The following is a 14,332-nucleotide window of genomic DNA, read 5'->3' as shown; positions in this document are numbered from 1 at the left end:
CATTCGACACTCAAAAATGTACAACTCTACCGTAAGTAAAATATTACTTATCAGAAAACTTTAAAAGTAACACAGCTACTTAAATAGTGAAAAGTAAATAAGAATCGGTGGCGGTCGGTGATAAGATATCAGACAATCACGTCGCCGGACCTGTCCTGCCATTATCACTACATCTGCATCGACTTATTAATCCTAATGACGCAAATTAATGATTTTTAACAAATATTTCTAGATGATAAGCGTTTGGTAAATATATTTGCATGAGTTGTATTTTTTATTTAAATAGATAGACGCAATTGTTTTTGCACATTTAGTCTATGTTTCATTGTGTGTTTCAGAATGGGATTCAATCCGTCAAACAATAAAAATGGCCACTCTCTTCAACATACATACATAAAATCAAGCCTTTTCCAACCTTAAGGGTAGGCATAGTACGAAACTTAACTTTCCCTTTAAACAACTACTATTTAGTGAACAATTGGCTTTTTCTTAATTTTTCACTCATTCTTCAGATTATTTTCTAAATATTATTCAATAATTTGGCTACAAAAGTTCGATATTTAGGATCGTATTGATTGCTTATTCCACAAAAAATATGGCCTTAGTATCTTTTACTTTACACAAGATTTAATGCAAACTAAAACCAAAACACATTTAAACAATCCATACTCATTTTTTTTTCCATACTTTCATAAAAAATCCAAGTTATTCGAGATAAAATACCTTACCTAATTAACCAATACAAATGAAACAATGAATTTCTAACGCTTCACTACGCAATAAGTAGAGTGATTAGCGTACATTATTATTTAACAAATAATCCTCTATTATAACCATAATCTGATAACCTGTAATTGACCGACCCACTACGGCGAACATTTATAAACACGATAGAAAATTTTACTAGGTTTGTGGGTCCCGTATACGAGCCAGTTTATTTACGGCATTTTATTTATGGGGTGTTAAAATTAATCCAGGAATTTCCAGGGTTTAAATAACGTTTTAAATTGGTTACAAGCTACATTTTGTATTTTGTAATAAGTTATATTAGCGAATACTTCTCGCTTGTTTCAACAGTGAAGGAAAACATCGTGATGCAACCTTGCATGCTTAAGATTTCTTTAAAACAGTTCTGCAAGGTATGCAAAGTCCCCAACCCGCAATTGGCCAGCACGGTGAACTCAAAGCCTAACCTCTTTCTCACTACGGGAGGAGACTCTTCCCAGCAGTGAGACATTAATGGGTTAAATTTATTTATAACAAATTAATATGCAAGAAGTCTTGCCGTTTCAATAATTCACAATGATATGATCATTACAGATATTTTTTTTATTCGTACTAAAAAATAATTAAATTATAGACCGGGATTATATCTCGGTACATACTGTTCATTCATTAACAAAATACTGCCATCTTTTAACAGCACGCGCAAGTCGTACATTGTTCTTAAAACAACATTTTTCAAAATCGTTTGTACTATACCTGCTATAAGGAACCCTAATAAGGTCATTGATAAAAAATTTATTCAAAAAATTATTAATATAGCCTTTCGTCCCACGCGTACTAATCTGTCCGTCTACGTAGTTCTATCTCGAAAACTGAGACGAAGACAATGGGCCCGTATCTTTGAAGAATGCGCTCATATCGGTTCGTTAAAAATGTCAGTTAAAACTGTTCCGATATTCATTAATTTAGTTAGAAAGTTGGGAAGGACCACCGTTATGTTGGGCTTATTGGAAATAATGTACGTGTATGATAAAGCTTGTATTTTTAATCAGGGATATGGATTATGGGAAGTGACCGTTACTTTTCGTCCGCTCGTAAAGTATAGTGTTTATATGGAAGTTTTTAACTTGTTTTAAAAAGTCAGTTTTATGCTACCTATGTCGACTAGAGAGATAGGTTGGTTTTTAGTCACCTACGCAGATTTATCGGGAAAAACGGAATATTATTATTTCAATTACGAAGTTTGTAGTTGTGTAAAAAGAGCTGAATTTTGAAGCTAATTATTTATAAACCTACTAGGTTTCTATCGTGGTTAGTTGAGTTCGAAATCCAGTGCTATTATAGGATTATACAATCATTCCTTCTTAGTTTATTTTTCTCAATTTTATTGTCTAGCAGCATGCGTTCGCATCAAAGTGCACATAGTGTTAATATTATTATATATTCCAGAAGTATTTTACATGCTTAACTTTAAGCCGTACTTAATTCAGTAGCATAAAACATACGTGGTAGACGTAGAATAAGCGAATGCAATGTCCTAAAAAAACTTAAAATTCTAAGTTAACACAGTAACGAATATTATTGATATTAAACAAGTCATGGGGTCATTACCAGTACAATGGTTTGTATTGGAGAGTGCGTCACGTGACACGGTGGTAGCAGGGGGTGTTAGGGGGCGAGGTAGGGGGCGCGGGGCACAGTCGCGTGTGAGATTGTGCGATAGTCTCCCTCGTAGTGGACGCCGCTCGTAATCGGTTTACTGGGCCTAGCTGAATGGCCTAAGGTATCAAAGGCAGCGGGTGTAACTGCGAAATTTCTATTTTTTTTAATGCTGAAGGTCGTGCACTAAACGCTGTCTCTAACTTGTTCAGTTACACTAAAGTTTTGGGTTTATCCCTGACTAGTAATCTTGAGTTGTTAAGAGAACCGCGGAACGAGTAATATTGCCAATATCCCGGTAATAAACAATGATGACAATTATGACATTATGGCACTTGGCCAGCGTGGTAGATTCAAAGTCTAACCCTTCCTTCGTTCGGGAGGAGAGCCTGGCCCAGCAGCGGGATAGCCAAGGATTAGAAATATTATGATATTCAAGAGTCTGCCTTTAAAAAATCGCTGTCTTTTACAAATTAAGGCACAGTCCACGTCTCGACTAATGCAGGTGACTTGCAGGCCACGTTTAATATGCCACTTGTGCCGCATTCACTCCTAATAACCCCTTCAGAGGCGGGCTCTCGATATCTGATGGAAACCATCCACTTCAGCTAAAATAGTGTTATTACTGCACTTACTCAAATTCACTGGGTTGACGGAAACCATTTCTGTTAGGTCACACAATTGGTGAATAATGCTATGGTTCGTATTGGTAGTGTTAAGTAATTTTTGTGGTGTTGCTCGAGGGATTTTATTATAAGGACTTTGACGAGTAAGAAATAGGTTTCTCAAGGATTAGACCGGGCAAGAACAAATTTAAATACGTTGGCGAAAGATCGAGAAGAGTGGAAATCACGAGGAGGGAGCCTTGACTTGTAGAGGGATATGAATGATGAAGATAGCTGTATCAGATACTGAAGTTAAGCTTGAAGACCACGTCCTGTCAAGAGCTAAATCTACCACCTTTGAAGCAAGAACAAGGATAATAAGAAGAGCGTATAGTTTATCTTTCAACCGGCGGCGGTAGAACACATAGCAAAGTCTCTTCTCATTGCACTTGATAATCTATTAGAATCGTAAGGTAATATTAGGTTAGGGGGAAAAAGTTTTTTGCATTATAGTATGTATGAACTTGTAATACCTAATATAAAATTAGAAAATAAGCATACTCTATCTGTTAACGACTGCGATGCGAAACACTCCGATTTCTACTTAAACAATTTAGACATTGAACGAAAATATTAACTAGATTTTTGCGCAAAGATTGTGTTTAAATCCCTTAAACGTATGTGACATTTTTCATTGTACTCGTTCAACCACACAGTAAGTGGAATTCAACTAAAGGTTCGCTATTTGCATGTGTCAAGTGTTTATAATTTTGTCCTCGTTAAGTTATATTTAGCTGCCACGTAATGAACAAGAACAAAGTAGCGAAGCAAAACTAGATATAAATCTTTTCCGTTGCATTTTGTGCAAGCATTTCTGTCATGTCATCGTTAAGGGACCAAACATCAATGATTTTGCCAATCACAACAACCTTTTGCATTCCTCAATACAAAAGAAAAGTACTGCCAAAAGAAACTAAACTTTACCAAATTGTTTTAAAGTTGAAAATTGATTGTCAAACGTCAATATCTCAAAGATTCAAATGTCACGGAGTTGCAAGCGGAAAATGACAACGGGAGATACCTATCCGTTCTTTTGCAAACTTATATTTGCAGTTCATTTTGAAATATCATCAAAATTGCGACCTTAAACTGTATATTTTTAGGTTGTTTTTCGCGTGTGTATGTTTTAGGGGGTGTTGAATACATTTGGCAGGTGTAATCCCTGAGGGTTTCGGTATCGAGGCACAGGGCCGTATTGTGAGGCGATAGATAGCATCTACATACGTGTGTTGTTCAGGCTTCAGGTGTGGTCTACATTCGACTGTTACGTGTTACTTTGTTACGTGTACGTCGTATAAAGTGTGGTTTAGGGATTTCTGTTTGATATTTTCGTTTACGGTTTGTGGAAAAGCGACGTGTAGTGTAGAATAGATTTGAATGTGGTTTGTATGTTTTATATTGAGGTGTAGTTTAGTAGGTTTCTTGTTAGTTGATTTTATAAACTGAAATTTGCATTAACATATTTATGATCGTTTTCAATTCCTTGTTGAAAAACATCTTAATAAAATTTAAATATTTTCAAATTAATAAATTTTGTATAGTTACCTAAAACCATTGGATCTTGGCTTTTCTTTTCGGCTAATATCTAAAAGAGCCTTCGGTGATTGGGCTCCCTCTCTACTGCGTATATCATGTTATCTGGGGGCACGGAAGTGCCCCCGCAAGTCGAGCAAAAAAAAAGCGGCACGGCCGTAACATCCTTTTCTCGAAGCAATTCGGGCTATTTTTGACACCCCTATAATTTCGTTGTGGATAAAACAAGAAGCCTGGATTTTCAGCAACTAATCAGTCATTGTATAAACACGATATATTTAAAATTTCAGTCAATTTGAACCAGTAGTTTAAGAATGACAACTTGTTAAAATTTTGAATTTTGTCACTCACTGATTCACTGACTCACTGACTCACCGATCATCAAAAGTCTAAGGTACTTCTAGCAGACTTAGAAGCTTAAAATTTAGAATACAAATAGGGTTTAGTGTCTTAATCATGGGAAAAATTTCATATTTTCTAATTTCGGTCCAGTTTTCTAAATACACTAACTGCAACAATAACTTTGTAATCCCATATAAATGTATAAGATTACAAGGTTATATTTGCAGTTAATGAATTATTATTACTGTAGAAAATAAAATGAATAGGTGTAAATAGGTACCTACTATATGAGGCACAACGGGAGGGGGTATAGGGTGGGTAAGGGTGTTTAACCCATGAAACTGAACAACATTCCCATAGGAAAATATGTTGAATGATGAAAAAAAACGTCTTTCCATACAAATTGGACTTATGTTCGCTCTACAAAAAGAAGTGAGATGCCATCAAAAACATTCTATAAAAACCTCAAGTCTCGCCGTAAAAAGTTGTGAGATCTATATAATACCAAGTCGATTAATCTATTTAGTCTCTACTTAAAGGACCTTCTGTCTTAAGTTATTACGTATGTTATTATCATGCCAATTTAAAAAAAAATACCTTTAAAACAAATAGATCGACTTGGTCATCGCAAGAAAACACAAATTCGCCATTAACATTTCAGGAGCATTATCTTCTCGTCGTGCTGTGTAGTGTGATACATACTAATAATCAAATCATGCGATGGCCAGGTCGATCTATTTGTTTTAAAGGTATTTTTTTTTAAATTGGCATGATAATAACATACGTAATAACTTAAGACAGAAGGTCCTTTAAGTAGAGACTAAATAGATTAATCGACTTGGTATTATATAGATCTCACAACTTTTTACGGCGAGACTTGAGGTTTTTATAGAATGTTTTTGATGGCATAATATCTTGACAATGGCCTAACTGAAAACAGCAGGCCTACTATGTTTCGTTAATTAGATTTTTCGTAACAATTTCGATAATCTATAACTATCATTGTACTTTCGCGAAGTATAAGATTAAAATTTTATTAAAATGAAGCTTGTATATGAATAGGATGGTGGTAAAAATCAATCGAATGTTTGTGCAACGTTTCCTTTTCATTAAATTAGGTAGGCATCCAGTTAATATTTAGGACCTATCCATCAACACTTATTTGTAGCAACCAAAAACCATTGTCTCCTTTAAAGTCCATGTCCTTGCAAGCTAGTGTGACACTGTGACATGACATATAAAACCCAGTGTTGTTTACAGTTAGTACACTTTTGATCATGTCGTTGTCAGCATGCATGCCGAGGCAATTATGTGATATCTGATCGACGCCTGTGGGTGAGGACATGTGCCACACTCGATAAACTACGGAATGCTTTAATTTATAGTTTATTAACTATTTTATTATGAAGGCACTTGAGGTGAAGAGGGCTATTAACTCTAAAGCGTAATTCGAGCCTTTGCTATTAAAAGCATGCCTCAGGAACTTAGGACCAAAAACTGCCTTACCATATACAATCTTTGGATACAAATGTACTGAAGTTTTCCCGGAAGAAAGTAATAGTACTGCAAATCATAAAGTGACGATAGAATATATTCAACACAAATATGTGATAAGATGTAGTTTGAACGATTTGAAACTAGATTGGCCTTATTGCGAAGAGTATTAAGACTATCATGATCACCATTATTTACCCTCCTCTTGCTATGTCAAATGGTATTGCAACTGTAACTACAGTAACAGTTTCGTTTACATCGTCATATGACTTTTACAAAGCGAGAGAAATGAAGAAGAATCCCACAAATCTTTTAATACGACCACACGGAAGCACCAGTCATTGTCATCAAAGGACTTAACAATATAACCGCAGTAATTCGGTGGGTAATTGATTGAACACATGTTGTGTGACTTGCTCGCCGACTTATTGGACAACTTGCCAGTCAGCGTGACTGGGACAAGTGACTTGGATTGTGACTTTTGGTAGTTGGTGTTGTAAGAATTATAGAGAGTTGTTGTGACTTTTATTTATTACTTTTTCTACGTGAAAAGATTTTCCGGGGTTAAAAGTATCTGACATATGTCTTATCTGATGTTTAATACGTTTATTGAGAGTATGCAAAGTCCCCAACCCGCATTTGGCCAGCGTGGCGGACTCAAGGCCTAACATGTACAGTAATGGGTTATAAAAGTATATTATGTGTTAAGCTAGTTTATAAACTATGTATGTGCTACATTTTGTGAGAATCTGGAATATAGTTTTTGTAAACTACATACAGACATAATACATATAACGCCTGTTGTACTCGAAGACGTATATGAAATACAGTCACATTTCGCTGCTCACGATGTTATAAGCTAGTCCAATGTAATAAACGAGCCTTTTGCCATTTAGTAACGTTTTTATTTTACTTATCTCAAGCTTGGCTGTATATACCTACGGTTATGTGAGTCAAATCAGTATTTTCATCCAGCAATCTAAATCCATGAGATATTCAAGTATTTCAATGAGACACTTACGATAACGTTTTTCTTGCCTTCTTGTTGATTTTCATACAAAACAAATACTATTTTTAAACATACATAAGATGCTTCATTTTATATAAAAAAAAACTGATTACAAGCGTTCGATCAGTTTTGTTATATAAATAAAATGTGATTCATATTAAACCGAGACGTAAGAGATATCGTACCAACTTTAAAATGGGTTTTCGACGGATGTTTTGTTTCAACGAATACTATCGTTGTTCTATCATTCATCTATAAAACAATCTGATCTATGGCTATCAGAATCACAATAACCACTTAGTGACGTTCAATAACATAATAACAATACGAAAATTTACACCTTTAAAATCAAATCTGATAATCAATTCACATATTCTGTTACTCACATCTTTGGACGATGGCCACTTGAGTTGTTATCTCAACTGAAATTATCTTGTTTTCAGATTGTATCAATGTTCTGGACACGGGCAATCTGAGAGATATTTTATCTAAGAGCTATGTAGATGGCAATTTGTCTCGTGCTGTTTGAGACACGTCATGACAATTTGACAATCTAAACAGAAAATCTGTTAAATATTTGCACTTGTGATTGTCACAACGATTTTTTATTGAATGATGTGTTTTTTATTTATTTATTTTCATGCTTTTATTTAATACGACTAGCTGAAATATGTAAGTAATGCTGACCATTTCTAAGTTTAAAGTTTAAAGTTTTATAACATTGTCATTGTATTGATAAAATATGAGTAAATTTTGAGACCTATCATTCATACTAGATGTAACTGTACCTACATAATCTATTTTAATAAAAACGTTGCAGAATTTTGCATGGGTAACAAGTTTTGATATTGAGTACCTTATACCTAATTGAAAGAATTCTGACGTCAATTAGAACATTTATTTTGTAAACGGTAATAAATTAGTAGCACATGAATTTTCATTGCATTTGAGAAGCATAGAATCCGTGGGTCTAGTAGCGAGCGACCACTGTACTACCAGAAGGTATTCAAGTTCAAATAAATGTAAATCACGGTTTTTTTTTTCTTAGACAATTTCCATATTGTTGAATTAGTTAAGGTATCCCCGCGTTGTGCGTGTTGCGTGGTGGTGGTCAAACAAACAGAGATACGGTACAAGGGGATTAGGCGGTTCGCGTGTCGACCACTAATGTTCTGAAACTTGTACTTATTAGCCAAGTGTTGCCGCTTGAAGGACGGGGAATTGAAAAGTTGTTAATTATATTGATATTAAAAATTACTAAAAAGTTTTGAACTGTAAAATTACTATTTTATTAAAAAAAAATTATAGTGCATATCGCACAAATAAAATTGTTACGTATGGGAATCGAACGCGGACTAGAAACCTTTGACTTTACATATTACTAACTAGCTGACCCGTGCGGCTCCGCTCGCGTGAATTTCGTACTGTTGCTTATTCGTTTGAGCACGCGAATTGCGAAGCACTCGATACACCTACACATAAAAATGCTAACAACTCTTTGTCATCTAATGGTTATTTACGAAAGGGACCCGAAGGACACACAATGTGACACAGGCTCAGGCAGGTCTGATTTCCTGTGGTAACCTTCTTTTCCTCTCTCGTCTGTAACCGTACCAGTTTACAGTGTAAAATATAATACCTTATTATAGACTGACCATTGCTTACCCGTCTGGATTCAGAATATTATTATACGTACAGCAGACCTATCTGCGCTGGAGCTCTTCACACGCGTAATAATGTATACTTGCGATGATACGTCCGAAACCGCGTAACCCGTAATTATTTTTTATATATCATCCGTTGTTTATTTTTTAAAACTTACCACATAGTCTGTTTCATAGTTATCCAATTTATTTCCTTAATGCAACCAATTAATTTAATTTGGTTATGTGTTAATAGATAAAATCCGAAATTCGGACATACGTTCACGGACTGGCATTATTGATGTGGGCACAAAAACAGCAAAGCTTAAATGGGAGTGGGCGGGTCACGTCAGCCGCATGCACCCAGATAGATGGGCACGGATCAGCACGCAATGGGTGCCTGCAGAGGGACGTCGCCGTCGGGGCAGACCCAAGAAGCGCTGGCGTGACGATCTAGATGCCTTTAATATTAATTGGACACGAATAGCAGGAGATAGAGGGGACTGGAAGAAAATGGGGGAGGCCTTTGCCCAGCAGTGGGACAGTACGGGCTAACAAAAAAAAAAAAAAAAAAAAATGTGTTACGAACTACAAAGCCATCTGCTAGTTGCGGCGAACAACGACAACGAACGAAATTACTTGGTTTGCCATCTAGGATATCTCGACCGCACCAGACCCACGTAAAACAACATTTTTGTGTAATATATCATACAACATTTATGTTTGAAAATCTAATAAATGTATAGCCTGTTTCAAAGGTATTATTTTACACAAGCCATCAAAATAAATTAATAAGGAAAAACATGCTTTGTCGCAGACTATAACGCCATCTATTGGTTGGTGCGACAACAGGTATCGATACGGCACGCGCCGCGTTCACTATGCGAATGTTGTGAAATGGATTGCAACGCCATCTATGGTCTCCATAGGGAAAAGCAGGTTCAAAACGATTCCTACGTATTTTTTGTAATTTTCTAAAAATCTATGAAATTATATGCGATAAAAAGTATCCCAGTACTTGCTCCACTACTTATTCTATGCATATACTAAATTTCAGTGCATTCTATCCGGTAGTTTTTACGTGATAGCGTAACATACAGACAGGAAAAAACCTGACCTTGACCCTCTACTGATTTATTATAAGTATAGATGACGTTAGAAACATTTTTGCGTTATATTATAAATATTTATTTGTAGAGTTCGAAATTACAACTTGTATAGTTCTTATAGACTGCCGGAAAACTTTCACATTTACTTGTAACTACTTATGTGTTACGTGTGATGTAATTGTGAACCCAACATCTGTTCTCTGATCGTGTATGGTGCGTTATTTTAATAAATATGTTGTTAAAACTAATTGGAATAATAAATAAATTAAATGTTCTGTTACTGTTCCAATACTGGGCGAGGGTCTCTTCACGCAATGAGGGAGGAGTTAGGCCTTGAGTGACCCTGGAAGAGTGCGGTTTGTTCCTTATTCCTAGCTGACCCGCACAATTTCGCTTGCGTCACATAAGAGAGAATGGGTCATATTTTTCCCCGTTTTTGTAACATTTTTTACTAGTACTCCGGCCTTCCTCAAGAAATAAGCTATCCAACAGTAAAAAAATTTTTAATTCGCACTAGTAGTTCCCGAGATGAGCGCGTTCAAACAAACAAACTCTTTAGCTTTATAATATTAGTAAAGATAAACTTTTTACTTTTTCTTTATTTGAAATCGTTGTAATATGTTTAATCTACCACCGTTTCGGAAATCCTGTTTATAGTGAGAAACTGTCTCTTTTTGATTGCCAATATCTTTATGTAACAATATTATACTAACACTTACGAATAGGCTAATCCGGTAGGAAATGTAAAGCAAAATATTTATTTGCATTACATTTTAATCGACTTTAAGACCCGTTGCATAATAATAACAAGTGCACAAGTCCCGAGAGTTTAAAATAGTTACATTTCGAGTTATTAAATATTAAAACAATAAGACATACTTTTTAAATCCCATCACTAGTATAGTAGTGTTGTGCTCAGCTGTCAAGTGTTAGTGTCAAAGTATTTGAGCGTGTGGCTGACGTCCAGCGTGGTGTGAGTGACGCGGGTCGCGAACCCTGACTCTTGCACTGACGGTACACGTCATAACACTGAACTATGGTGGAGTTTAAATAAAGGCTTATTAAGATTCATTTTGAAGTAATGGTGTGGTTGATTAGTACTAGTGAGTGATCTGCGGGTTCGGTTTCTAGTCGTTATTCTACAAATGGCGTTTCATGGTTGATTGTATGCTGGTTTGTGTGCAAAGAAGAGAATATAAAATCTTATTTTGAGCTGTAAGCGAGTATGATTTCTCTGTTTTTATTTTAGGGTCAGTAGAGCGGCCACTTTGGAAAAAATAGGGTACAGTGTCACAAAATTAAAACAAACTCAACTTATTTACTATAAGTTAAGTTTATTTTAGGTTTGTTCCGATTTTCAAAAAAAAATAGGTTGTAATCGTCATTTCAGCCTAAATTTAGAAAAACGAATCTATTTAAATATGATCATATAAATAACTTATTCTTACAGAAATACGTGGCTAATAAAAGTCCTTTTCGTCAATGAAGAAAGCTAGTTAAACGACTAACATAAAGGTAGAGGCAGATATAATCGCGCGTCAATTACCGTGATAAATGATTGGCAGCGAGCGCTGTTCGGACGCGGCCTAACGCAGGTGCCACTTCATATTGTGGTGCTTGTCTGTTATTTATTAGTTAGTATGTTTATTTGTTTAGTTAAAATAATAGCGGATTATGAATTATATTACTTTTGGGTACCTTTGTATCTAAACGCTAAACATTGGCTTTAAAAAAAAGTTGAAATCGAATCAAATTTTGGCTACCTTCATTCACCCGATCTAGCAGTGGAAAGAAGTAGGTATACTTGTTTAAAAGAAACGAATTCGTAACAGAATTGTCCTATCAAGCGATCAATTTTATTTGGTTACGAGGCCTTTATAATTAGAATTTAAATTGTTTCTTTAATTGACATAAGTAATTCTGATGCCTTATACAAAAAAAAAACAAATGTAAGAAATAAGTGATACTTAATAAGGTTTTCGTAACAGATCTTATTAAAAATATTTTTAAACTTGTAGAGGCTTCCTTAACGATTAAAAATAAAGTTAAAAAAAAATAGGAGCGGCGGTTTAATTGGCGTAAAGCCTTTAAACTTTTTACTTTTAATCAGTTAACTTTCCAATGAGCTTCAATAATATTTACCCCTACATTAAGAATACTTATTTATTTATATTTACATGTATATTAAACACATTTAAAGCCCGAGGCAACATCTAAACCCAAAATTAATTGAGTGATATAAAACATGCAATGTTTTGATACAAGTTAATTGATCTTATGACAGTTACTATATATTAATTAACTAACTTGTATATTACATAATTATTATGTATACTAATATATTTTATGTACAAGGACAAATGTATAAAAGTTTTTTATACTTTTGAAGAGGTCAAGTTTATTTTGGTCAGTATAATTTAATTGCTTTAGTTGTAAATTTTTGTTTGCAATTCTTGTAAGATCATGCGCCGTGCCATGGTTTGTCTTTCCTTCACTAGTAAAATCAGCTTTAAAAAGGGCTCCATAGTTGTATTATTCTATTTTATGGCTCTATAATTCCATAGTTATTCTTAAATAACAGAAGGAAATGTTGCTAAAAAGTCTTATTTAACGGATAGAAAAACTAAAACAGATATTGGTCCGGAAAAACGTAGTTTAAATATTTTCCTACGCACTTTTATTAGGAAAATCGCTTCCGTTATTAAAAGCGAAATTTTCAAGAAGAATTCCTTACACAAAAAGTTTAAACACGAAACTTTTGGAAGCTTAAAAGTTTGTAAACTTACCGGTAGGCTTTGGGACGTTCCTCTTGACTTGCATCCACTTATAAGTCGGCACCGCCGCATGCGACGCATGTGCCTGATGACCCTGGAGGTGCCCGTGTCCTCCCACGCACTCTCCCTCTCTAGGGAAACCCTCCCGGAGACCTCCGAACTCATCTTTAGGCTGGTAGTGGTCAAACTCGGCACACGGTAACGGAGACCCTTGGTTATACTGCATCGTCGCTTCATCGACAAAATGCATGTTGTACTTCGTCTCCAAGTAGTGATTATCAAGTTTGTGCTCATGCATGTGCATGTCTTCAGGCCTCGGAACCTCCTCCCGGTGTTTGAACGGCTCCGTGTGCGGCGGGAGGGTGTGGATCGGATAGTTCGGCTGCAGTTCTCCATAGTCCAGGTTAGTGTAACACAAACCAGTGTCTGTACTGATGACAGGCGTCGTTGGCAGCTCGTGTGTTTGTCCGTGGATCAGAGGCTCGTAGTAGTGGGAAGCTGGCTCATAATACTCGTGGTAGCCCTCGTAGGGAGGCTGGTAGCCAGCGCCTTGCTGGTAGTACTCGGCACCGCCGTAACCGTTCTGCTGGTTGTTGTACATCCCGACGTCCATAGTCATCATGTTTGTTACGTATATCGATACTTTAGTTCACACACATCACTACGGCGTCGAGTCCGAGGCTCGTGTCGCGCTACCGGCCGCACGCCCGCACCTCAGCTGTACCGACACACACTGAACATCGTCGCATAATTTTTCTCAACCACACCTAAAACTTTAATTCACTGTCCTCTTCTAACGCGTAAGAAACGAATACGACCGACAAAGACGGAGTTATCTTGTACAGTTTTGATAGTATCGTGGAGTGATAAGCTAAGGAATTTTGATTTAATGGAAAGAAATTTGTGGTTACGGCGGATGATTGTGTTAATGAGTGTGTTGGACGTCAGATGAGGACTGGGCGACTTCATGGGCAGGTAGACGAGAGCCTGGGGACTTTTTGTGGCAGGGGAGGAGTCGGCGAGCGAGGAGGGGCTAGTGGCAGAATCTGGGCCAATGAGCGAGCGTGGATCGGCTCTCCATCTTGGATTGGTCGTGCGGAGATAATAGTGCGAATCTGGGAGGCTGGGAGCTACGTTGGTGGTTTTTTTATTTACTGTGTGTCCTCGTGAATGGTCCTCGACGCTCGGAATGCTTTAATTTATCCCTCTGACGTAAATCGATGTCAAGGTGCGAGACGTTTTTGTAATGGTCGTGTTGTGTGCAGCTGCCCTTATGTATCGCCTACTGGTTTTCAATGCGTGAAATTATGTTGTAGTAGGTATCTAAGTAGGTTGTTCGTCGGCTTTAGTAAGATAAAGCCCTTTCTTTGTTCGTGAA

The 14,332-nt window shown here is 36.3% G+C and overlaps 1 protein-coding gene across 1 annotated transcript in view; it reads right to left on the bottom strand.

The window, feature by feature from the left end:
* LOC142976634 (uncharacterized) overlaps window positions 1–13,896 on the bottom strand; it is a 33,908-nt gene extending 20,012 nt beyond the window's left edge. The window contains exon 1 of the mRNA XM_076120109.1: window positions 12,967–13,896. Within this exon, the coding sequence (XP_075976224.1) occupies window positions 12,967–13,576 (610 nt within the window). The 5' untranslated portion in view covers window positions 13,577–13,896. The remainder of the gene's footprint in view (window positions 1–12,966) is intronic.
* Window positions 13,897–14,332: the final 436 nt, after the last annotated feature.

This window comes from Anticarsia gemmatalis, chromosome 11 (assembly GCF_050436995.1).
Source record: "Anticarsia gemmatalis isolate Benzon Research Colony breed Stoneville strain chromosome 11, ilAntGemm2 primary, whole genome shotgun sequence".
Taxonomy (NCBI): domain Eukaryota; kingdom Metazoa; phylum Arthropoda; class Insecta; order Lepidoptera; family Erebidae; genus Anticarsia; species Anticarsia gemmatalis.
The sequence above is the reverse complement of the archived record's forward strand: the minus strand, read 5'-3'. Positions and strand labels throughout refer to the sequence as shown.